Raw genomic sequence first — 25,667 nt, 5'->3', positions numbered from 1 at the left:
CATTTCGCACGATTTATTAATTTTTTCTTATAAATTTCTACTTTTATTTATTTGCATTCAAATTGATTTTTATTTCCGTGCAATATTTCCAGCAAAAAAGGAAAAAAGTCACGTTTTAAAGATTGCCAAAATATAAAAGCACAAAATCTTCTCGGTTGCGATACAGCAATTATTTAAATTTTAAGGACAATGTTCTAAAATAATAATGCAGAATCGATAAATTTGCTATTCCACGCTGTATAATATTTACAATTACCATAGGTTTAATTATTTCAAATCTATTATTACAAGAATCTCGAAATACGCATAATTCCATTGTAACATGCATTGCGTAAACATTACAGTGAGAAAATAATAATTGTATAACGATTTTGCACTGTAATGCAATATGAAAAATTGTCTTTTCAAAACCGTATAAAAAGTAGCATATCTTAATGAAGGAGATTCGGTGCCTCAATATTTGGACAATTTATCCTTTCTAGCTATTTTCCACACAGCTAATATTTCAGAATGAAATAATAAACATTTGAATTATCGATTGAGCAGACCCCGACGACGTGCTCCGGAAACCTGTACCGTCCAATTGGGTTTCGTTGAACAGGTATACGTACATCTTGTATCATGCCAGGATGACTTGGCAGGAGGCAGCTTTCTATTGCAGATCTTTCGGCACTAGATTAGCCATTTTGGACAACCCGGATACGATCGAAATAATTAGCAATAGCATGACCAAAGCACGACCTGGTAAATTTAACAAAGATTAATTAGAAAATTACTGAGGGTATAGTGCTAACACTCTAATTTTTAAGATTTTGAGAATCTGTGGATCGGCGCCCATTATTCCTATGGTGGGTGGACATGGATAGCTACTGGTGTTTCGTTGAGTGATAAAACTAATACCCAAGGATATCCACCGTGGCAAAACGGCTACTCTGAAATGAAAGATGGATGCTTGCTCCTCGATAGACACTTAGGAAATGGCAGCACTTTCGTTGAAACTGCTTGTGATAGGAAACGCGACTTTATTTGCCAAAAATGTAAGCGAATAACTAAAATTAGTATTTCAATTTCATCTAATCTGCTTACCTTTTAGGCTGTCCCTTATTAGGGGTAGTTTTTCATAAAATACGCATGCCCTCTAAACATTTCACGACTCGACCTAATAACTCGGTCTTCAAACAAGTACTTGATATGTTGGAAAATATTAACAAGTGCCGGCTTCACCTCAAAGTACAGCCATCCCAAAAGTCCAAACATTTAGATTTAAACCTCATAATAACATTCTGTATTAATTATGAGAAAAAAAGAAAATACATTTTTCAAATTATATCAGATACACGATTCTTAAGAAAAATTATTCACACTATAGTTATATATAATCAGTCACGTACACAAATAAAAAATTAAAAAATAAATTCCTGCAAAGCAAATTTCGATGGAATTAGTTAGGAGCGTGAAAAATTATAGATCCGGAGGACGAGGAAGAAGAGTGGCTAAATGAACCGGTGGAATTTACTTATAACCAGAGCACATACATTATTAATCCGGTTGAGAAAACTTGGGAAGAGAGCCGTGAATACTGCCAAGAAACTGGAAGTGTTCTTGCATACATAAATGATATTCATACAACCAATGTGATCATTGAAGCTATGGGCGATCATCCCAAAGGTAATTAGAATCTTTTAATTTTAAAATTTATTTCCTTTTTCAATTGCACAAATACGAAACTTCTGATTTTGATAATATTTTATCGCAGAGATTTCTCACGTTTGGATGGGTGGACATTTTCAAGATAGAAGTAACGAATGGCAATGGATTCACAGTGGAAAAAGGATCGAAACAAAGAAAGATTCTACTGGTTTTCCGCCATGGGTAACCATAAACGAACAACTTGACTATCAGGCGAGCGCTTCTAAATGCCTCAATTTGGATAGGACAGATCATACGAAGCCTCATTTTTATGGATTAGATTGTAGTAGCAAACAACCATTTGTTTGTCAAATAAGTAAGACCCTTTATAAATATGTAATGAAAATGGAAGACGTTTCCCGTCTTCTCACTTTTCTCTTTCATTTCAAACAATTTCAACAAAATTTTATAACATACATACGTTAACTCTTACCACTTATTGCTGACGGAAATTTATTGCAACTTTTGCAGATTTAAGTTTTGATGAAGAGATTGTAACTGATAAACAAAACGTTAGACATCCGGAAAAACTTAATGAAACTGAAAAAGAGCTTACTACGACACTCAGTAAGGAATAAAAAAATTCTAAATTTCCGTATAGAAATTATATACAAATTAATCAATTAATTATAATTATTTTAGAGCCTACAGTGACGGTGCCTTATATTTCTAAAGAAACAACTAGAATTCCAATTAGTATTGCAACGACTAATATAACAGAAACTGCAACTGAATCGTATAGCCCTTTACAAGCTGAAACGCCTAGCCCTTTAAAAATTGAAACGTCTAGCCATTCACGAACTGAAACGTCTAGTTCTTCACAAACTGAAACATTTAGCCCCACACAAACTGAAGCGTTTAGCCCTACACAAACTGAAACGTTTAGCCCTACACAACCTGAAACCTTTAGCCCTTCACAAACTAAATCGTATAGCCCTTTACTAACTGAAACGACTAACCCTTCGCAAACTGAAACGTCTAACCCTTCGCAAACTGAAACGTATAGCCCTTCACTAACTGAAACCTCTGACCTTTCACAAATCGAAACGTCTAACCTTTCACAAACTGAAACGTCTAGCCCTTCGCAAACTGAAACGACTAACCCTTCGCAAACTGAAACGTTTAACCCTTCGCAAACTGAAACGACTAACCCTTCGCAAACTGAAACGACTAACCCTTCGCAAACTGAAACGTCTAACCCTTCGCAAACTGAAACGTCTAACCCTTCACAAATCGAAACGACTAACCTTTCACAAACTGAAACGTCTAGCCCTTCACAAACTGAAACATCTGGCCCTTCGCAAACTGAAACGTATACCCCCTCACAAACTGAAACAAATGTAGAGGGAACAACTACACAATTGCCAGAACAGGTATGTTAATTTATATTCTTTAAATAATTTTGTTTCAGGATTATCAGATTAATAATTATGCATGTTTGTCTATTTTTGGAAGATGGCGGAATCGGCAACTTTTATAATGCCAGAGATAAAAATCATCAACGAAACCGGTGAGTTACAAAATAATCATACACTCGGCTAAAAAATAGTGGTATCGCTCTTAATTCATATTTATTAAAATTTGTCATAAGATGATACTATTAAAAATATGGAATAATAATCAATTAAAAATTTTTTTTACTCTTTTTAAGATTACCGAAGTACTTAAAAATATAGTGAAAAATCCAACTAAAACAACTTTATTCTTTAGTGCTCAAAAAAATCAATTATCTTTGATTTTAATAAAAAAAATTCCACTCTAGTATCAAATTAATTCTACCAATAATTTATTTTCAGATTTATCAGTGACTGAGCCATTCCCAACCACTCTAGAATGATTAGAAGTGTGAAAGAAAATACGCAATTAATTTATACATCTAGGGTGTGTCACATTATTATACTCTGTAATTTTGTACATAATTACAGCTTCAATGACATGTTTCACAAGATTAGTGATAGCTTTTTAAAAATTTATAAAGTATAGCGTAAACTAATGATAAATTAAAATACTTGTAGAACAATTTTTCATGCAGAAAAGAATAAATCAATAAAAGTCTTTTTCTTTGGCACTTTATTTATGCAATTATAACAAATTACGTAAAAATTATATATACAAATTCTTAAGGTAATATGGCGTATTGGCTAGAATAATGAATATAAAATGCCTACAAAGAAACAGTAAAAAAGAGCCGTCTTAAAACATTAACGAGAATAATGGAAACTTGATTATTAGGAATAATGCCATGTGCATTGTTAATTTATAATTGATTTTTTTTTTTTTTTTTTTTAGAAAAATTCGTTAAAGTAATTTCAATTGAATTATGTTAAATTTGTACAAGTATCACAACAAAATTGAAAAGAAATTTGTACATATATCTTTTTGTGATAATTAATTGTGAGTATTTGTATTTATGTACTATTATCCTTAAAAAAAACTGAATAGTACATTAATATAATATAATAAAAGGAATTGTGTTTTAAACACAACTACTTAAAAATGAGGTTTATAAAATTACAATTAAAAATGTAATTTTTTACGAATAAATAAAAAGAGTAATAACAAGATTTAAAATTTAAAATAGCACGCATGCTATGTGCACGCAGAAACGTAGTTAATATGTACCGAATAGTTATGCCTAACTGAGCTATTGAGCAGTATTTGTAAACTATGCAATATAATAGCAAGAAGAGCATTAAAAATATTACATAAAATATCATTACTACAAAATTTTCAAATTTTGTTGCTAAGCTTTAAAACAATTAAGCTTGATACCGCAACTTTTATTTAAGGTTTCGCGTATAATAAATATTTGAAAATTAGATTCTTTAAAAATTATTAAGCTATGAGTTATAATGAGACAAACTCTATTATTAGCAATTTATTGCTATATGATTCTCTAAGAGAAATTCTTTTAAAAAACGAACCAAACTTATTTAATACAGAAGGTAAGACCTAGTCATATTAATTATATTGCACCACACAAAACTAAAAAATTATTGCACTAGACATATATGCCATCGATACACGAGCGTAAACTATTATCAAATAGTTATGAAACATAATGTTTATTATAAAATCGTAGATACACAAGAATAAATGTAACTGCTTCCATCCCAGTAATTCGTAATAACGTGAATAAACATTACGTATTTAACATAGAGATTGAAGTTAGGCACCGAAATTATTGTTATTGATATACAGGCTTTCTCGTATAAATCAAATGGCTGAATAACTTCCAAAGCTGTTAATTTGCGTGCTTTTAAAAAAAATCTAACGGTCCAGAAACCATTATCTACTGATTTATTTCAAGGAAAGAGGCATTGATTAGAAACATTTTCCAATTTTCCCCTTTCCTTAGGCATTGCTCAGCCGTCTGGTTTAAATAGGACAGCCTGAAGAAAAAAGGCCACGTGAAGTTCATTCATAGTGTACGTACATGAATATGCAATTTAATTGCTTCTAATAATACTTTTTTTTATACTTTCGATATCGTTCTTCTTGAGTCTGCCGGCGTAACTGATTAATTAATTCTGTCGGTACATACCATAACTTATCAACATTGTTAAGTAAAGCTTCTGTCACTTGACAACATATTGCTGCCATATTAACTTGAGCGGTTAAATCTGCTCTATCACCAGGATGAATATAACGCGGTGGAAATAATGACGGAGCCACTATCATAGCAACATTATGTATCGACATTTTATTTGAATCTTGATTTTCAACAATCAGCTTCAGGAAAGTCAGTAGCGCTTTTAGTGTGCACCGATGCTCAATCGGCAACATCAGTATTAACAGATTTAAAGAATATGATACGTCATTTGGATTTTTAACACCTACAACAAAAATAATAATAATATGTAAATACTCTATTATTATAGAATAACTTCTACTATATATAAATTTTCATGCATTAACCAACCATGACTCTGATAAAAAGCGTCAATAAGCTCCACCGTAAGAAGAGGCTGAGGTAAGTCTCTTAATAATTTTTTTAATACAGCTGATAAATCATGACACGTCGTACGTTTAAATAATGCATCCATCTCTTTAGGCTTGCAATAAAAGTCTATTTCTAATTCTGTGCAAATCGCTTCAACCTTTTAATTAAAAAATTGTTTAATTATTCAAGAAAATATCATCTGGTAATTAAAGATTCATCACACATAATCAGTCCAGATAGCCTACCTTTTGTTTATGACCACCAACACGCAGGATACCTTCTTCTTTAACTCCCCGTGTTGTCAGTTCATTAAAAATCTTTTGGAATACTAAAGGAATATTACTTTCTTCGGTCGTAAGTTGACTATCTCTGAGTAATAAAGTCGAGAGAGAAACACCAAATAAATTGCCAGCTAAAAAATAATGTATTCATTAATGACTAAAATTTGCAACATAATTATATGCGCAGTAAGTATTATTATTCTTTACCTTTATGGCGCCGCTTATTAGGCTTTCGTTTAATAAGAGGTATATTATATTTATCAAATATTGCAGTCAGTTCTAACCACAAAAGTGGTTGTAGCCTGGTAAGATCGCGTTGTGACAATAATTCTACACCTTGACGCGAATAATCGTTATCAGGCGGAAGGCTCTCCGAAGTCCATTGTGACGCAGTTTCATTCACTCTGCACATTTCTTCAAAACTTAAATGCCCATGTGATGAAGTACGATTAAGAGGGTGGGTTATCAAATTTTCATCAGCTGGTCTGCTTAGGCCATATAAGCTACTGTGACTTCGTGTTACCGCTGCATGACTTCCCGAACTTCTTCTGTTAATAAACTTTAAGATAATTATCAAATAAAGGCATTTTAACACTAAATATAATACCGTAATGTTGATTCTTTGACTGAAGATCGTTTTGAAGTACGATCTACGTCCAAATGTGTTGTATTTGCAACTTCGCTAGGATCGCTACCACTTCGTCTCTGTACTGCGGGCCTTGAAACATGAATTGTTCCTAATCTATGATACCCAGTCAATTGTATACCTTCTACAAACGAACGCACTCATTATTAAATTATTTAAGTATTCATTTTAAACTCATATGAGTCAGTGTTTAATTACCAGAATCGTTTGCAACATCTCCCTTTGACCAGTGACCTGTTCTTCTGAATATTTCTTGAACCGGTATTGGAGCAGGTGGAGCAGCAGGCATTGAATTAGGACCTGAAGTAGGGGCACTTGGTGTTCTACGTACTATTTCCTTGTTTTCATTCGTTGCTCGGTGAAATATTGACACAAAGCTTGGAACATTAACACTAAAATTATAAATTTTATTCAATAATTAACTTACAGTAGAGAAAGTTTCTTGCATTTATCTTTACACCTGCTTACTTTGAATGATGACTATCAATGGTACTACTAACTGTAGGTGGTGATGGAGGTGATGTACTTTCTAATAAAGCTCCTGGTACAGAATCTAAAGAATCTGGTGTAGCACTTCGAGATCTAGTACCAGTACTTGATACCTACAATGCATCATAATTGTATTTATAAAACAAGTCCAATAGCTGTGCTTCCTTCCAAATTGAAATATTTACATATAAACTTTACCTCAACATCCTTAAAAACATCTCTAATATCTGGTTTTTTCACACGCTGTCTTTGATTAAAGCGTTGCTTGACAGTATGATTTAAAGATCTAACACGACGCTTAACAACTTCTGCCTGAGCTCTAGATAAAGGCCTTAAAGCTGCTCCAAGTTCTTCAGGCTGAACTTCCCTTCCTTCCTTCCAAGCTTCTGTTAATTCTCCTAAGCCAGCTGAACGTAGCCATTCAGCCTCTTCTTCTCCTTCTGTAATTAAATGGCATAACATTAAACACTTATCTGATAAGAGTAAAATAAACATTAAAAAATTAATTAACAAAACCATCATAGCTTCTTGGACTAGATTCCTCATCAAGATAATCCTCTAGTATTTTAGTTTCTTCAATCATTTTCTGATATTCTTCCCAGTATTCCTGGAGATTTGTACCCCCACCACCATAAGTAGCACCATGATCTTTATCCATTTTTTTTATTATTGAATGTTGAACTTGGTCAGAAATTAACTAGACTCTTGCAGTGCCTGAAAGTATATCTTTATTACTCTCAACCAAACAGAACCATTTTTGGCATAACTCATCAAAAATGAGTGACAAAATTTCTTGATCTAAAAGAGATTGTATTTGCATGTAAGCAATTTAACCAAAACAAGAGAATATAAAACCAATGTAATAAATTTTGGAGTTTCGTATTCATAGCACTACATTCTCTTCAGTTTCCTTATGATCTATAGTCTATTTCTCAATATGTTATAGTTTTTAAGGGAACTTTAAAACACTTTAAAGTCAGGCAACTGTTGCAAATGTGATCCTTATCCCCTTAAAAAACTCCAAAACTATATGCTAATTATACACTACTAGACTGTTGTTAAAACAAACCGAATGTATAAAGACAACTACTTAAAAAAGAAAGGCAAAAGATGATTTGATTTAAGATGAATACACGTTAAAAATATTACGAAACATAACCTCCTCACAAAGCAAACAATTACATAAATAAGCCGTATAAATATGTATCAATATGTTTATGAATGGATCTTTAAAATTTTTGAAAAAATTTCTTTAATGAATACATCAATGACGTGTTGTAGTATCGTAAGCCAAAAATAATTTTTGTATTAGGAGATCAGTGTTATTTTTTTTATCTCCGAAAAAAAGGCATCAAAAAGTTGTAATACATATAAATGAACAGATATATCTCACTCTTTCTATATATATATATATATATGTATACGCGTATACTGTTTTCATCAATTTCTTCAACTACGTAGAACGAATTTTTATTAATGGAAACTGAACGGGATTAGACACGAATGTTAAGCATTTTTCGAGGCTATCTACTTCTGAGAAGCCGTAATATATTCCAATCACGATGTGGAATCGCACCCATCGTATGCTGAAGATCGCTAAATCGTCCACGTTCAAAAAACATCAATTGCTTTTCGAAAGGGCACTCGAATCGAATTAAATTACTTTTGACCAAATTGCTCGTTTTGTAAATACACATATATTGACATGTAAATATAATTATTTCTGTTCGTCCCCGTTCTTGCAGTTTGCACAACTCCCTTCGCAGCCACAACAATATTCAACAACCTGTTGCACACACACTCACGTTTTTTTTTACTACAAGTGACACCTGCGCTTCTCAAACTCAGGGCTGGGCGCCATCTTCCAAATGATCACACCTTGCTCAATACATACACCAATGCACAACCACTTCAAAGAAATATCCTTTTCACTCTTAGAACCGAAGAGTGGGGACCTATATATTTACATGCTTGCACGCGTCAGCAGGTATGAATAGTTGCAGGATATAATATTAAATGCGGTTTTGAAGGTTACGCGCTCTTTCGACACATTTCGTACAACACGTGTACACATATGAATCTTTTTAATTTACGCTCTTTCAGCATTCTTTTATTATTTTTCATTAAATCTTGACGATTGTATTTGTTATAATGGACAAATATAAATGCTAATCTTAGCTTAATATCATTATATAAATACAATTATAAAACAATACAGGGAGGCTTTATAAAATGAAATATATAAGAAAACGTGCTTAATAGGATGAGTCTTAGTAATACTCTAATACTCATGGTTTTAAGAATGATGAAAATAAAAAATATTTAACTTCTATTCGCACGGTTTCCCCATCCACGGCGATGGGTATCTTTATAATCATCCATAGCTCTCATTTGTTGAATTAACTCTTCATCGTCCTTTTCCACTTTTTCTTCTTTTTCTTCGTTTTCCATTTCTTCTTGAGTACGACTGCCTGATTCGCTGCTTGCCATGTCTTGTAGCGAGCGCGCATTCATCTGATTCCGTTGAGCTGGGTCAGGCCAACTAAATTTTTCATATTTGTTTGAAATCAAGCATGATGATCAAATTAAAAGTAGCATTAAATATATATACTTACTCTCCTTCCTTGACTCTTTGGTCATAAAACTCTTGCACAGTTAGAACTGGAAGACTTGGATAACCTGCTCCATAAACTTGCTTCTGTAATTCATCTCTGGTAATAATGATTGGCTGTAATTTTGCACTAGATGATTTATGTTTATTGGAATTATGCGAACTTGTAGCTTCCGTTTTATCCATCAACTTCATATGTTCCAAGATAGGCTTTTCTGCAGCTATAGACCCCAGCTCATCTATCGTCAAGGATACATACAGCTTTATCAATGTAACAAAATAATCTCTTTTTATCTCATCATCAATATTCGGATTTGACAAATTCTTTTGCAATACTTCCAGTTTTGACTCCAATTCTTTCTGTTCTTTATAACGTTGTAATTTTGTGTTCCTTTTTAACACCTAAAATAATATTTCAACTTCCATATTTCTCCATTTATCAAAAGAATATTTAAGAAAAAATTCTAAATGAAAATTACTAACCATTTCAGTTATCATTTCAGCATTTGACTTTATACGCTCATCAGAAGCTTTGCTTGTATCACTGCCTTTGTTAATATCTGGGATGTGAATGTCCGTCAAACCATAATCTTTGACTCTTTTTAAAAAGTCTACAAAGTAAATTTCTGCTACATTTACAATATGCATTCTGTCATCAATATTGCATATTTTTAAAGTAAGCGTGCCAAGCAAGGCAGGCAGTAAAAAGTATTTAATGTTTTCTGTTGCAACATCCTCAAAGGATTCATTATCGCTGAACATATCTACAATTGATACCAATTTTGTTGCATCTTCAAGCATATTCATTGTTCTTTTAATGTCAGCCTACAGCATAATTATAAATGTTAAAAATTTGTCAAAGGCATTACAGTTTAAATTAGAGACGAAAAACAGACAAATATTACCTGTACTTTAGAACCATTTGTGGGTTCTTCAGTCTTATTAATTTTATTGAACATTGCAAAAGCCTTGTCAAACAGCTCTGTTAAATTTGCTGCATCATTAAAATCATTCTCAGATGTCTCTATCTGACTCTCTGAAGCCATTGTAACAGTTGTAATAACACAACTCTAACTAAATAGGTCTTATAATCCTCCGGGAGTTGTTTGCTCCAAACCAAATTAAAGTCCAAATTAATAGCCGTAACAATCACAAGTCAACAAATGATAACCTCAATCTGAATACACAAAGTTGCTGTCCGTAAAGTTGGCCGCCAGAATCAGACCAATAGATTGACGGGCCGGCTGGAATCTGGATTTCGCAATTTTTTTTTGATGCATTTAGGAACGGTACCCTACCATGTGCTTTTCAAACATCTAAAATGTCTAAGCTGAAATTCATAGTCAAAAGTTATAAGTCTAAGCTTACCATAAAATCTATACGTCCTATGAGATATGTAAAATAGACTGTACATTTTTCCTGGGCTTAAGTTTCGTTTATAGATTTTTGCCTAAATACGTATATACATATGTAGAGTGATCTGTGAAGGGGAGAATCATCTGACAGTCTGACAGGAGTGACAGGATTCGAACAAAAGATGACCCGGTGACCTTTGTTAGGACCATTCGATAGCTGACGGGTTTCTTGGCCCATTTAAAATATCGGGCTTGGGTTCTATTTTAATAGATCAGTTTTGTATGTAGCAATTCAATAACTTATTTATTATATTGTATCTTTTATTGTTAATAATTCATCTATAAAAAGCTTTTAACAACAAGTTTTAAATATAATTATTTATGTTTAATAAATGTAAACTTTTTTGAATAAATATATATTTTAAAATTTTATTATTATATAGGAGAAGGAGATGCCAAGATCATGATGAAGAAAAAGATGCAAATTGTGTGTTGTTTTCAATGTTCTCGATATCTGATCAACGTATGTTTTAAATAATAAACTAAAACCTGCTTATTATTTATTCACGAAAATCCATCATTTGTACGACGGTTAAATACCGTAATTAATATAATTTAAAAAATATATATACTATATATATAATAGATATATTATACGCATATTTTATATTAAATATATTCTATATGTACTATTAAATACGTATCATCGTTTTCATGTTTTTATCTCTCTACATAAAAATACAAGTAAAAAATATTTTGTTATAATTAAACAAGACGTACAATAACCATTAAGAAAGAAAAATTGAACAAAAGTTAGATTAACGTTCAACCTGGTGCTCATATCTCAGCAGCAAAATTGGTCATTTTTAAGTAATTCTGCTGGTCGTTTTGACGTCATTGGTACCAATTTTATTACTGAAACTATGCCTATGAACATTTTTAAAACCGTTCATACATGTATAACGCTTACAAAGTCACACAGCTACACTACTGAATGAGAACTTCGCGTCGTTCTTATACGCCAAGTAAAGCTTGTTCTATATTGTACGAAATCTACTTGAAAATTGTAACACATAGCATACACGACTATCCTTTAGTGGTATTTAAGTACTGCAGATTTCAACAATCAGTCTTTCCTCACGACTCGTTTTGCACAAAACAAATAAGAAATGTTTTTGTTTTCACAGTGAAGCAGTATTATTAATATAATAGTGTTAAAATAAATACTTCTGGAATACATTTCAAGCGCGTAGCTTATTAAAAATATACATGACGAAATTAAATTAATTAATCTCTAATTTAATACAATGAAGGGTGATCTCGTTTGTGAAAATAACTGTGTTATTATAGAAACGAAATGCTAAACGGTAATGTACAATTTCGCAATACTTGAAGAATAATAATGGTTACAATTGTTTGATATTCTGATGGTATTCGCTTTATGAAAACAGCATCATTATAAGAATATAACGGTAGTATTAAATTAGAAGCATTTCGGTTTGCACCTTTAACACATATGCATATAACAGATTGGATAAAAAATTGTTATTTCGATAAGGGTTTGCATTGCTTACAGTTCTCCATTCGTTCATTAAATTCTTCTATTTGCAGCGTCATTTCGAAAAAGTTGTATTGATCATGAATATTTCTCGTGGCTGTTCGAAGAATATCGTTTGGACTTGCTCCTGGCTCTATAAAAATAAGATAGAAAAGAAATAATTATTTAGTATGGAGTTCACACAGAACAGCTCAAGGGCGTTGGAGAATGTTATTTAAAGAAACCAACTAATGGCGAGGTGAGCAGATAAGGCAGTTTTATCCAATGAAAGTGCCCAAATTCTCAAATTGTGCACTTTAACGACTCCTTCGATTTGCATAAACGTAGTTTCAACTTCAGAGTAGTCAAAGCCTTTAGGAATGCCTTCCATAAGTACGTTCATAACGTCTTTAATAATCGCTACGGTCGTTAAAATCACCAATATAGAGAAGAGAAACGTACAAATTGGGTCGACTATACTCCAGCTCGGCTGCAAAAATTCAAGTACTTTTCGTGAAGCAATATTCTCAATGTTACTCGACTTTCTCGATCAATCGCAATCACGTAGAATGAAACGATAATTACCTTAAAATAAATGACTAAGGCAGCGATAAAAACACCCATGCTTTGTATAAAATCTCCTAATACATGAATAAAGGCAGCTCTAACATTGATATTCCTCTTGCTATCTTCGTGTTGGTGGCTGCCGTCATCGTGATGCTTTTCAGCCTTTTCAGGGTCTTTCTCTTCTCCTCCACCCCCGTGACTGTGTCCACCATGACTGTGTCCACCGTGACTATGACCATGCTGATGAAGCGTCAAGCCCATCCTATAAGAGTTCAACGTTTCTATCAGTCTTTCACCGAGCTCAATTTTCTTTCACATTTGTTTTTTTCTTTTCCTTTTTTTTTTTTTTAATTTACAGTGCGCAAGATTGACATTGTACGCGGGACGCGTTATGCAATAGCAATTTTCTAATCGCGAAAGCGCTGACTAATTTCATTAGCATCCAACATTGACACTGAAAATTTAAATACTCGTTATCAATAATGATATCTGCACTAACACCAGATTTACCGCAACGCCAATGGCAGACGTGATCAGCATCACGGTAGCATCGAGCTCGAAATCTTTGTGAACCACTCTCTCGATAGCCATGTAGAAGAGAATACCCGTGACAACCCATATCAATAGCACCGACGTTAAGGCTCCGATTACCTGAAATTGTTAAACGTGTTAATGTTACGTGCAATAAGAATCTTGAGAACCGAAGCAGCACGTCAAATCTATATATTTATTTTGCTGCTATCGTATAGTAAAATAATAACGATAAGGGTATACTGACTTCTGCTCGGTACCAGCCGAACGGCATTTTTCTTGTTGCGGGTTTTCCCGCAACCCATATCGAAAATAACGATATCATAAATGATGCAAAGTCTGTCAATAAATGAGCTGCATCTGTCGCAATTGCTAAACTGTTCGATAAAACTCCTCCTGTTGTTGATAGACATATTATTATTTAGAATAATTGTTCATGTCATATGTATATATATATATATATATATATATATAATAGAAAAACTGCTTATATCTTAATTGTTTACCTATAATTTCTCCTATCATAAAAATAACACAGAGTATACTGGCAATCAGCAGTTTCCTTCTAGCTTTTTTGTCTATCTCTTCATTTCTCTCTCTATGGCAGTGGTCTTCCAGAGACACTGAAACAACAAGAAGCCAGTTGATAATTCATATGACAATGGTGGATGATAAATTTATAGATTTGATTGACAATTTTTTTTGTTCACAAATTTTTAAGGGACAATCAACAAACTTTTTCTAATGGCAATCATATCTGCTTGTAATTGTTATTAATGCGGTGACTTAATTAGGTGAAAAAGAGGGCCTGGACTCTTCTTCTTCGACCCTCTATCTGTATAGTTTACGTTTACAGATTAAGCGATATCCTTACTATTGGGATTTTGTTGATAATCGGCAACAGGCATGTTATTGTCGATAGTACCACCTTTGACAAGCGTACAGCAGCCAGACAACTTCCCATGAACACAGAATATCACCTTGCGCGATGTCACCTCTGCGTCTTCAGTTTCGTTATTGTTGGGCGGGATGCTTGTTCCATAACCAAACACCGCCTTGTCTTGAAATCTGAAACAAAATTATTTCAAGCTTCGTTATACTCCACTTTGCTTCTTAAAGCTTACGAAGAAAGGGATTAAAGCAATTTCATTGTTTATCTAGTGTTTTGCTATATTCTTTTATCTGTACTAAATATATTTGTAGTAATAACACTTTATTATCCATTTTAAAGAGAGACTGCTCCCTCCTCGTTCACTATTTTTCAACTAACAATTCAATTTGTCAAGCAACTAGTGATCTAATTGGAAGTGTGTAAAAAGTGTGTTATTCAATCTCGACATCTAACATTCTATTGTAAGTGGAGCAAAAATGATTGTTCGCAAAAAAGCACTAATGGGTGGGATCTTTTTTTTATTGCAATTAGTAACGAGTTTTTAACCCGTGATAAATCTGTGATCCAACGAATGATTGTACAAACAGTTTTCAAACTATCTAGTGCTACCTTAATTATTTTATTAGTTTTTTTAACATAACATAATTAAAGTTTAATAATATAATTACCTCATTGTATTTAATTAAAGGGTTAGAGTGATAGCCTTATAATACTTGACGTCACATTTAAAAATAGGGCTATTACTCTGATAGCATTACATATCACATTTACATAAATATACATATAAGATGTGAAATACACACACTTACGTTTACGTATGGACAATTTGAAGAATTGCCTAGTAGGAAGAAATATTTTACCCTGTTCTTTTAAAAATTATCCAACCATCATTATTTTCATATACAATACAATGTTAATTGTTGAAGCAATGATACTTATTGTAGCCTTCATAAATAATTTAAAATGCTTGCCCTCTTGAAACGAATCGATCAGTTCAATTGTATTATAATGCATTTATATGCATTGTATTATTCCTTTAGCTAGTACAAATTTCGTCACATTTTTTTTTATAAGACTCTCATTGAGTCTAAAGGAGGTTACTTGATTATTAGTCATTCGGTAAGTTACTTCTATTTTTTCAATTGCGATAAAAATTCCATTTATTGTTTACTACTGTCTTTCGGTTTAAGTGAGTAAATTTAATGATTTATTATTAATCCTCGATCCAATAATAAATTTAATTCGCTATGAGAGTGAGCGCATTTCTCTGAAATAATATTGTACTTTATTTAATTTCAATCAATAATAAATAAAATTATAAACGTATAATTTTATAGATATATGTGTATATATACCTATATTTTGGTTCGTCAATGATTATCTAATGTCATTGTAACGTTAGGTTTAATTAATGACTCTGTTTGTCTACAATTTTGCTTGCATTCCGCAATTAATGTCCGATTAACTCAAGAGTGCAACATTGTTCACATATTCGTGTGTATAGGGGTAATAACATTATTAAGCGATAAGCTTGTAATAAGTCTAGAAGAGAATCACGAGTTTCAAAAACTCACCATCCATGCATCCAGTACTTGACAAACATACATCGATACAGTCACAACTCCTTATATACTGATTTGGATAGATTTTTGGCCTATCATTTAAATAATAGTGAAAATAAGTACTGCACACTTCTAATTAAACAAAAAGTTTTAGTAAATTTATCTTCTAATTATATTTTTAGTCCCAATAAATGTTTCTCGTGGATAGGTGACTCGAGTATTTAAAAATAATTTTATGTCGTATGAAAATGATTGAACTTTTCTTTGATTGAAGTTAACAGTTAAATATAGAATTTCTATATATCATGATTGATCTCTGATCTGTCTGCACTCTCATCATTATCAAATTTCTAAGATTTTCCTTATCTCGCGGGATATAAAGTCAATGACGCCGTGTGCAAATGCGCATTCGAAGCGCGTATATTTCTTCGCAATATATAAGAAACTGTAATGTCGTATCAGGCTCGACTCGATACAAACGATGATGAGGACAGCGAGAGAGGTGAACCGCGTGCAAATCATGTGACATAAACAGTTGGAAATTGCGCGATTGGTATCTTCAACAAAAGTGAAACACTATCTATCTACGCGAAGTCGTGCGCAAAGATAATCCAGGAGAATCTCTGTTTTGTCACGTATAAATACAATTCATCTTCCTCATTCGTTATATGCAATTCATAGCAAAGCTATACTTGATTTCATTAAATACTCCAAGATTTCAAATTCCCTTTTGCGTATATAGTTGCTAGACTTCTGCTCTTCGAGCAAATAAGCAAGATAATTTTAGAAATTTATTTTTTGAAATCTCTTTGATTCACGTCAAACTTTCATGAAATTTTTACAAACTAAAAATAGAATATACTAAAATTTATCATTTATTTCCAGTCGATAAAATGTAAAAAAAGTTATATTTTGCATAAAGATCCAGAGTTTAGTAATCACTAAAAATATCATGGAAGGTTTACTAATAATAACAGTAAATAAATTTTTGAAATTTTTTGATAGAAGAAATCGTATATATATATATATATATAAGGTTAAATATTTATATAGCTATATCCAAGTAATTTCAATAGTCTGCCAAAAAATGTTGGCAGAACATTAATTGAATTGAATGATAGCGATAAGAAATATTTTAATAATCGGCATAAATTTATTAGATCTAGATGTCGGTAGAGATCGACACTACTGTTTCAAATTTCTCCACGGGTGGTCAACAGCAAAGAATTTAAATATATAGGAGCCTTCGTATCAGAGTGGCCGAACGTGATTCTCCATGACCTATTTATTTCGTAACATTGCCTCCTCTCTTTAAGAATTGTCCTTTGTACTTTTTTTAATCAGAATCTCTCAGTGACTTTGAATCATTATCAACGATTGTCACTCGGTATCCGTAGACCCTGACAGCCTCGTCCACGAACTTCACCAGACTTCCGTTCACTAACGATATTTTATCTGCATTCCTATCTGCTTTGCTTTGCCTAACGTTACAGAGAGCAAAAATAAACGAAAACCCTATAAAACCTTTTCGTGGAAGGAGATATTCGTAAGATTGTTGGAACAGTAAAATCAATTATTCGTAGAAGTAATATTTAACGGTAGAATTGTTGTTTTTTCTTGTTATCGCTAACAGTACGTACTACTTTAAATATTTCAGCTGTTAACGAAGCGATATTGTTAATCTGCTGACAGTTTTTCTTTAAATACTACTCTTCATTCGTACCTACTCGCGAAAGTTGAACGGCCTTGCATGTCAGTATTATATTATTATGAGGACAGTATGAAAAGCGATTTCACAGCAACGAGTCTATTTTACTTTTTCATTGCGTGCAATTATATTGATACACTATTATTTTTAATTCTTTATTTATCAAAAATGTATAAACAAGCTTGTAAATTATTTCAAGTAACGCCCATTTATAGCCAATAGATTAACAGCAAATACAATGTAATAATCGATTCTTTGTAGACACAACATAAGTAGTTGGAGCCTCGAACTTATTGCTCATAATTAAATGTATATAATATTCATGGTCATTACTGGTCAAAGGTGATGGATTTTTAGTTCATACTAAGACGTTTATCGTACGCGTAGCGAGCGAAGAATATTTCATCAGGCAAGACGCTACTTGTATCTAGTATCTTGATACCGATAAGATACGTGCCTAAACAGGATAGATTTTATTTGAAATAATATTTGATAAATTATTCCCCTAAAGAAAATGATAAAAAATTTCTCTTGCGTAATGGTTTAAATTTGTTTTTGCTTTTCATCAACACATTCAATTTAAGATTTACTCCAAAAATTTTTAATAACAAGTCTGTATACGTTAAATAAGTGCATTGATCATTTATGAAAATAAATTTCAGTAAGAATTAACGAAACAGATTTACGTTGACTATATGTATAGTTTATACCAATTTCTATCTCATATATTATATATATATATATATATATATATACGGAAATGACTAAACAAATCCCTTGCGCTTGGGTAGACATGCTTTTTCAAGCATACATATAATTAAACCACAATAGCAAAATGGAAAACACGTATTTCAGTTGATATGCGAAATATCAGCAAGCGCAAAATTACTGCGACATATTAATCGACGACAGTCAAGAGTATATCATATTCTTTCCACTAGATTATATTTCATTCACCAACCAACATGCCGATACCCAGCGTTTGTCACCCCAAGCTTTTTTACCTATGAGACACATGTTTAATTTATTAAAACGAATTTCATTGGTAAACAATAAAAAGAGAGAAATTATTTAAAACAAAAACACCTCTTATTGGTTTGTCCACGCGAGGATGAGAAAGTTACATCATAACACAAGCGTGGAGCACAGTGGCACTAGAAAGTGTTTCAAGGACATATTTTTCATCAGTACTACTACAACACAACCATACTTTTTATTTCCCTCGGAATAATTCGGATCCACCGTAACTGGTTCCGTTATACCAACGCTTCGTGCATGTAACTCTTATTATAACATGTTTGGGATTCGTAAGATCTTTTCGTCGAGAGTAAATCAATTCTCAATCATTGCGAGCAAAAGAAAAGAAAAGCATGTAAGTTGTCTCGTTTTCGGTAAATTTCCCAATTGCCTCGTATTACTGTATATATCAATAAAACTCCGTCAATCTGTTCGTTAAAAGAAATCCTTCGACGAGAAGGATGTTACACCCTCCTCTCGATAATACAAATTTACAATGATTACCGATACGTCATGCTGCTGATGAGCGACGAGTGTGCGCGGTAACGTTCATTCCAATTATTCAATCTAACCGATAGAAAAGAATTACTATACTTTTTCTTCTATAATAATAACAATGGAAAAACAAGAGAAACAAACTGCACGGCCAATTTACGGGACTGAAGAAACCCAGCGACGAGTATGGAAATCTCGAGGAGAACCCTGACTTTTCTGCATCACGCGATAACGCTCGATGAAAATTTTGTAATAAATTCAATCGTGCCTGTAGTATAAAAAGAGAGAAAAACGGACGTGTGTTATCAAACAGATTAGATCTTCTCAACTGGAGAACATCCGCAAGAATACTGCAGAGGGTCGACAACAATTGCAAGTCGAGTTACGAGACAAATTACGCGGAACAAAAAATTGTAATTTAAATTATATAATTACGATAATAATCATCAATCTGCGTAAAAAAAAACAGTTGATTACGTAAATAATCCCATTTCTACCGATCCTGGAAGCTTCGACAGAAAAAATCATAACAATATACGAGACAATGCACGTTATTGTAACCCGATGATCATGCTACAAAAGGAAAGGTCAAGAGGTCGAGTATAAAATTTGCAAAGATTCAGAGCCAAGAAACTGCTAAGAATCTTATATAGACTGTGGAATAAGCATCGGTTGAGAGTTTATCGAACGGCGATTCACATGCAACAATGAATGGATCGCGTACTCGCGATGGAAAGGAAAAATACTTTACGACATCTCGTATATGAGAGAATAATTACAGCCTATTGTTAACGAGCATATGTATAATTCAATAAACACTATTGTTGAAACTGCCGGATGATAATTAACATCGAATCCGCCTGGAAATCCTGTACAGCTGTGACTACCTACTCGGATGGATGGTAAATACATTTTTCTGATAGAAAAAAAAGCAACGCGTTAAAAACGATCGAGAAAATTCTTCGGAGATTCGCGCGGTTAAGAACTGCAACGTAAGAAGAAACGAAATGGCGCAGAGTGGTGAAAATTGTGAACGGTTGCAGCAGCTCAATTGCAGGAGTCTGGTACGAGAAGTACAGGTACACGTAACGCTCGATTGGGCAAAGAATCGCGAGTGGCGTGCGAGAAAGTCGAGTGTTTATCGGTATAGGTTTCTATTGGTGCGAATCGCAAGAGAAACTCCAGAGAGAGAGAGAGAGAGAGAGAGAGAGAGAGAGAGAGAGAGAGAGAGAGAGAGTGTATGCATGTACAGGTAGAGAGGAAACGGAAGAAAAAGTGGATGAAACTCACAGATTGATTTTTTCGTCGTCCATGGTGCTGCACGTTAGCCAGACCGTATTGTGTTTGACCTGTTAAGATTGGAAAAAGAATCGGAAGGTTGATGTTGCCGGTTGTAGGCCCGTACGCGCGCGCGCGCGCGCGCGTGCACCTTCGCGTTGCTCACTTTGCTCAGAGGAAACAATCTCGATGGGAATTGGAGAGAGGGAAAAACTGAAAGAGCTTGGCGAGTGTGATAATCCGAATCGGAGGTGTCGAGAGAGCGTCAATTTCACAGTTTTTCCTCGGTGCTCCTTAAAATCGCACTGATCTTCGCGAGCGAACGGACGGATCTGATATCTGCAGTGTTGAGCGGCACGCGTCTTTCGGCGATGGATCGGCGGCCCAGTCGGCGGAGACTAAACACACGTATTACGGTTACGAGAGTGATGGGAATAACGATGCGAGAAGAGAAAAGGGCAGCGTCGCTATTAGTTTGCTCAATCGCTCGACTCGACGAGTTGAGCAGTAGAGTAGAAAATCCAGCGGCAAAAGTACGCCGTCCGGAACCTATCGGCTCGACCGTCCTACACTCTCGCAACCAGATTCTGATTCTGACTCCTCTTCCCATTCCTCTTCATCGCGTCGTCCTTCCCCCATGCACTTACGTTCTCTTCACAGTTAACTCGCAGCTTTTCACCAATTTTCTCCACTTCTCTCGACGCCTCTCCCGCCACCGCTTGCTTACCGATACCACCACCCCCCCCCCCCTCATCTTCCCATTTCTCGCTGCCACCACCCCACCAATCCTCCATCTGTTCTCCCAATCTCTTTACTATTTATTCTCTCTCTCTCTCTCTCTCTCTCTCTACAAATCTCTTTTTATTCCACTCTCCCACTCTTCTCCTCCTCTCACTTTCTCCCTCTCTCAGTCTTCGCTTCGCAATACTCGTATCTTCATCTGCTTCAACCGAGAGAGAGAGAGAGAGAGAGAGAGAGAGAGAGCAATTGTACCGTTTATTATTATACAGAAAATATTTTTCTTCTTAAAGGAAGATTCACGGTTCAAAAGAGTGCGAAAAATTTAGTGCAATCTCTACTGTATATATACAACGTGGTTATAATCTCCCGTTTGGCGTACTTACCGATCTTCCATTTAAATGGAATTCTTTTTTATTGCTTTTTTTCTTTTATATTTTGTATTTTTTATGCTTACTATTCGTATTCTTGTAGAATTTATTTTTATTAGCTTCCCCCTCCTTTTGTGTGTGTGTGTCAAAATTTAAAAAAACGTCTACCTTTTCTGGATAGCCTCTATTTTCAATGACATATCAAACTTAAATTGGCCTTAATAGTGTTTCTTCAACAGTTCACCCATGGTTACAGTGGAACCACCAAAGCAGCCAAGTTTTTATTAATCGCTGTTTTCAAAGTTACGGGGGTCCAAACTTTCTTGCACACCGCGTATATCGTTATCGCAAAAAAAAATACGTTAATTCATCGATCTTATTAGCCGGTGATGCTATACGTAACGCGCGAAAAATTTTTCGTTATCAGATCGTATAGGAATACAAGTTGCGCAGATGCGTCTAAATCAAGCCTCGATCGTCGACTATCCGATTGTTCATGATCCCGTAGTGTTCGATCGTTTTCAGCGTTTCACCGTCGCGCGTTCCCTGATTCATCGACCAACTTTACAGACTAACATTACAATTAATTTCATCAATGATGAGCTCTTTAAAACCGAATCACTAAGCTTCTCCTTTTTTAATCTACCATCCCTGTTGTATATTTATCGAGTGTTATTAAAGTCTTTTTTAAATTCCACGTGGACTATAATTGGTTTTAATTATAAAAGCAAATAGAAGAAAAAAAAAGCAGGATCAATTTTGATTGAACTTATACATATACGATTCAGCATTACAAGGAATTTCAACTAGGGTAATATATATATGACTTTGAAAATTATAAACGGTGTATTTGCTGAACAAAGAAATCGAAGGTTGATAATTAAGATTTAACTTCGTGGAAACAAGGAGGACGAAAAATAGCACTTTTTGCGTAAATTGTAACGGGTTTCTTTTTTGTAAAACTTCAAATTTTTATTCATGAAACCATTTTCGGTTTCGCGATTAATTGGCAAAATTAATACGGAGGGTTTCGTCTGCTGGTATTGAAATTTCATTAATTGTGAATAAAACAATCCGACTCATGGGTTACAGTAGTATACACTATTCTACCGAAGCACTTGGATATAAATAATACATTGATATTCTCTTTACGTAATAAAACATTCATCCTTCAATTTTAAATGTCTTTTTAATTAGTTAAATAATATATGTATATGTCAGTGCATGTTTACGTATTCAACTCAAACATGTGTACGAACTGTAGAATCTCTTATGAATAATAATAGAAAGACAAGAAGAAACAGTATTAAATCGTACCGAATAAGCTATTAGAATCTTACTGTTGGCATTGTTAAAGTGCCTACCATAAGAATTATTTGATAAAGAGTATCGATTAAGATTTTTCAAAAAAGATGCGATAAACCGATGAATAATTATTGATTGCTTCCAAGTGTCATTGTTGTGCATAAGATAGCTATTTTAAGCACCCATGTTATTGTAATGTCAGTGTTGCATTAATCTCAATTTAATAATATTCCTTTCTCACAACAGTATGCTCAAATACAAGAATAACAATTATAACGTATACGTATTATATAAATAGCATTATTCAAAAGAAAATAGCTAAAGAAATCATAATCTTTTTGAGATCCATGTCGATTGCTAGATGGACCGATGAAATTTAACAAATGTACGTAAGAAAAATAACTTACAGAGTGTAAAACACAAAGATCGTATTAAATTTAGGCAGGTGTATGCTTCCTGACAGGTGTCTTATTAAAAACCTTCGAGTATCATTAAAATCGCAGCGGAGGCTTCCAGCTGGTCGAGATGTCAAGCTGAGTGACGTATTAGCATTGGTGCGACTCGTTCTCGCAGCTAATCACAAGTGTTAAAAACAAAAAAACAAACCACTAATTTTGCGAAGCTCGTAACTCTGTATAGAGAATGGACAATTGCTAATTGAAATTTTAAAGGATTTTAATTAGACAGCCGCAGTGTAAGAAGAGCGGCCACCCTTTAAACTGGAGTGAGATTTGATTGTACCCGGCATAAAAATGATCGGTGAATAAAAATCGTATTGAAAATATTGTTGAAACATACTCGTCTATTCTGCAGATGGAAGATTCATCCGTAGGTCCAGTGATGAAAAAAGTTTAAAAACAGAGGAATAACCATCCGCTCCCTTTATTAGCACCGGCTATTCTAATCCCAGTTTGTTATTTCGTCCTTTCTTAAACGGAGTGTATATATATATATATATATATATATATGTATAAAAGCTGCAGGAGTAGGGTAACGTCGTTAGCGCAGCACCTTATAAGCAGAATATGTATATATGCATGTACAAGCTTGCATTTTCCACTGTATTATACATGTATCGGAAGTATCGCAAATTACTTAAAAACACTGAACATACCAGCTGATCTTTATAAAATAATGCACCAACACTTTTTTCATATACAGGAACCAATTAGGAGTAGTACAAGCTTATGTAAGCTACGTTTTTCAATTCTTAAACTTTTTAAAACCTGAAAAATCGATAGTGTCTCTTGACCGGACAAATTAAATAAACCGAATGCGCTTTAATATATAGTATAGGCTATATACGGAAGCGAACAGGTTGCTAAAATAAAAGTCATTAGTTTCATCAAATTATCTTGACATTGATGTATTAATTATATCTGCGCAATGAATTTTGAAATTATTATCGGGATTGATGCGAAGACACAGGGATCACGAATAGCTGATTGGTGCGAAATCAGAAAAGAATTCAGTTAAGTCGTGCAATATCTCAATTGATTATTTACATTTTTCCGCAGACAAAACAAACAAAACATTGCTTACGCCTTACTTCATTGGACTCTCGTGAGCCTTCAAGGTACAACAATATTTCAGATATACTTATAGATATTGGGGAAAACCCTCATCGCGCGTTGACCAAGAAATAAATTTATCATTTAAACTTGTTTCAAGCTGGAAGACCTGGAAGACCTACGAAAGTATGGATCAGACAGGAATCTTCGGTGTCTAGTTGGATCAGTCAGGGGATATAAAGTATATCATGAATGAATATAGTCCAAAATAAACAATAATAATATGCTATGATAAATAGACATTTATTAAATATCTGTTTACGCAGCTGCAATGTCAAAACTGTCAGCCGAAGGTTAAAATTCAATTTTTTCCCTCCGACTAGTCCGACTTCCGAGTTTGTTTCATAACAAAAAGATATAATCAAAGATATGACACCGAGCCCCTGTTCATGCTCTAATAATTAATTTTCAGAAGAATTAATAATATGTGAATATAACTTGATTGACATTCGTTCCCGTAGCGCAAAAAAGAGTTTTTTCAATAAACAGACTGCCAACGTTCGCTGTGCTAAATCAACTAATTTAGTATAAATGAATTTTATTAGTAAAGAAAACCTACCTTCATAATGTTGTACTTGAACGTAATCTTGAGAATGAACTTGACACCTCTAAATACCAATTTAGCTATTTAATTGCGTTAAATTACCTGTGTCGGATTCGACATAGTTTGTTTCTTGTTATAATATTGACGCGGAAAAAGTGAAACAGCTTGTAGTAAAAAGGAATAGTTCTCGAGGAGAATGATATTGCTAGCTATTGAAAAATCAAACTTACGTCCCGATGTTTTTGCCTTCTTTCTCGGCCATCTTTGTTAATTATTAATTAACTTTTGGCGTATGTATAGTACTCAACAGAGAAAAAAAACTTGTACTTTAAACGTTATTAATGTACGTTTGACTGAAACATCGAAGACACTCTCGGATTACGCGCTCGGTATACGCGTCAACCCAAGTTTAAGTAACTTCTAGCCTGCTTTGACGAAAGATGTCATTACTGCTCTCTAATCGTTTATTCATTTACTAGCGTATGATTGGTATGTTTTGTTAGAGTGTTAGTTAAAAACCATGGTATCGCACAAAAG

At 33.7% G+C, this 25,667-nt stretch overlaps 4 protein-coding genes across 12 annotated transcripts; 1 reads left to right on the top strand and 3 right to left on the bottom strand.

The window, feature by feature from the left end:
• Window positions 1-531: 531 nt before the first annotated feature.
• Window positions 532-3,746, top strand: LOC136784966 (mucin-2-like). Its single transcript, XM_066745933.1, has 8 exons — window positions 532-744; window positions 810-1,037; window positions 1,468-1,668; window positions 1,757-2,005; window positions 2,161-2,256; window positions 2,332-3,062; window positions 3,145-3,199; window positions 3,486-3,746. Exons 1-8 carry the CDS (start codon window positions 630-632, stop codon window positions 3,524-3,526), a joined length of 1,716 nt encoding a protein of 571 aa, XP_066602030.1. The 5' UTR covers window positions 532-629; the 3' UTR covers window positions 3,527-3,746.
• A 145-nt stretch (window positions 3,747-3,891) lies between these two features.
• Window positions 3,892-8,901, bottom strand: LOC136784965 (rho GTPase-activating protein conundrum-like). Of its 5 annotated transcripts, none has more exons than XM_066745931.1 (10): window positions 8,854-8,901; window positions 7,565-7,762; window positions 7,247-7,488; window positions 7,028-7,161; window positions 6,758-6,951; window positions 6,521-6,683; window positions 6,121-6,461; window positions 5,878-6,044; window positions 5,612-5,789; window positions 3,892-5,525 (listed from the first exon to the last, which is right to left on the bottom strand). In XM_066745931.1, exons 2-10 carry the CDS (start codon window positions 7,704-7,706, stop codon window positions 5,149-5,151), a joined length of 1,938 nt encoding a protein of 645 aa, XP_066602028.1. In that variant the 5' UTR covers window positions 7,707-7,762; window positions 8,854-8,901; the 3' UTR covers window positions 3,892-5,148. The 5 variants fall into 5 exon arrangements, with proteins under 5 accessions (XP_066602028.1, XP_066602029.1, XP_066602024.1 ...); XM_066745932.1 differs by having other exon boundaries at window positions 6,121-6,458; window positions 8,580-8,859; XM_066745927.1 differs by having other exon boundaries at window positions 8,580-8,858.
• A 287-nt stretch (window positions 8,902-9,188) lies between these two features.
• LOC136784969 (immunoglobulin-binding protein 1-like) lies at window positions 9,189-10,901 on the bottom strand. Its single transcript, XM_066745940.1, has 4 exons — window positions 10,565-10,901; window positions 10,143-10,484; window positions 9,664-10,061; window positions 9,189-9,590 (listed from the first exon to the last, which is right to left on the bottom strand). The coding sequence occupies exons 1-4, from the start codon at window positions 10,703-10,705 to the stop codon at window positions 9,371-9,373; spliced, it is 1,101 nt and encodes a 366-aa protein (XP_066602037.1). The 5' UTR covers window positions 10,706-10,901; the 3' UTR covers window positions 9,189-9,370.
• Window positions 10,902-11,470: 569 nt separating this feature from the next.
• On the bottom strand, window positions 11,471-25,526 carry LOC136784967 (proton-coupled zinc antiporter SLC30A2-like). 5 transcript variants are annotated; one of them, XM_066745934.1, is made up of 8 exons: window positions 25,361-25,526; window positions 14,524-14,717; window positions 14,156-14,272; window positions 13,897-14,045; window positions 13,618-13,769; window positions 13,137-13,380; window positions 12,801-13,041; window positions 11,471-12,705 (listed from the first exon to the last, which is right to left on the bottom strand). In XM_066745934.1, the coding sequence occupies exons 1-8, from the start codon at window positions 25,390-25,392 to the stop codon at window positions 12,560-12,562; spliced, it is 1,275 nt and encodes a 424-aa protein (XP_066602031.1). In that variant the 5' UTR covers window positions 25,393-25,526; the 3' UTR covers window positions 11,471-12,559. The 5 variants fall into 5 exon arrangements, with proteins under 5 accessions (XP_066602031.1, XP_066602034.1, XP_066602032.1 ...); XM_066745937.1 differs by lacking the exon at window positions 25,361-25,526 and adding an exon at window positions 23,814-23,900; XM_066745935.1 differs by lacking the exon at window positions 25,361-25,526 and adding an exon at window positions 20,614-21,284.
• Between the last annotated feature and the right edge of the window lie 141 nt (window positions 25,527-25,667).

This window comes from Prorops nasuta, unplaced genomic scaffold, assembly GCF_024137725.1.
Source record: "Prorops nasuta isolate Cenicafe-Biocafe unplaced genomic scaffold, Cenicafe_Pnas_1.2 PNAS00109, whole genome shotgun sequence".
Lineage (NCBI taxonomy): Eukaryota > Metazoa > Arthropoda > Insecta > Hymenoptera > Bethylidae > Prorops > Prorops nasuta.
The sequence above is the reverse complement of the archived record's forward strand: the minus strand, read 5'-3'. Positions and strand labels throughout refer to the sequence as shown.

Coding starts and splice junctions, on each gene's coding strand:
- LOC136784967 (XM_066745934.1), bottom strand. CDS start 25,392: ATGGCCGAGAAAGAAGGCAAAAACATCGGGAC. Junction 14,718..25,360: donor GAAGGCAAAAACATCGGGAC/GTAAGTTTGATT, acceptor ATTTTGTTTCAG/ATTTCAAGACAAGGCGGTGT. Junction 13,381..13,617: donor GGCGTTGCGGTAAATCTGGT/GTTAGTGCAGAT, acceptor GAACTCTTATAG/GATGGGCTTGACGCTTCATC.
- LOC136784969 (XM_066745940.1), bottom strand. CDS start 10,705: ATGGCTTCAGAGAGTCAGATAGAGACATCTGAGAATGATTTTAATGAT. Junction 10,062..10,142: donor CTGAAATGATAACTGAAATG/GTTAGTAATTTT, acceptor ATATTATTTTAG/GTGTTAAAAAGGAACACAAA. Junction 9,591..9,663: donor CAAAGAGTCAAGGAAGGAGA/GTAAGTATATAT, acceptor TGAAAAATTTAG/TTGGCCTGACCCAGCTCAAC.
- LOC136784966 (XM_066745933.1), top strand. CDS start 630: ATGACTTGGCAGGAGGCAGCTTTCTATTGCAGATCTTTCGGCACTAGA. Junction 2,006..2,160: donor ACCATTTGTTTGTCAAATAA/GTAAGACCCTTT, acceptor CAACTTTTGCAG/ATTTAAGTTTTGATGAAGAG. Junction 2,257..2,331: donor AGAGCTTACTACGACACTCA/GTAAGGAATAAA, acceptor TAATTATTTTAG/AGCCTACAGTGACGGTGCCT.
- LOC136784965 (XM_066745931.1), bottom strand. CDS start 7,706: ATGGATAAAGATCATGGTGCTACTTATGGTGGTGGGGGTACAAATCTC. Junction 7,489..7,564: donor TAGTCCAAGAAGCTATGATG/GTTTTGTTAATT, acceptor ATTTAATTACAG/AAGGAGAAGAAGAGGCTGAA. Junction 6,462..6,520: donor GTCAAAGAATCAACATTACG/GTATTATATTTA, acceptor GTTTATTAACAG/AAGAAGTTCGGGAAGTCATG.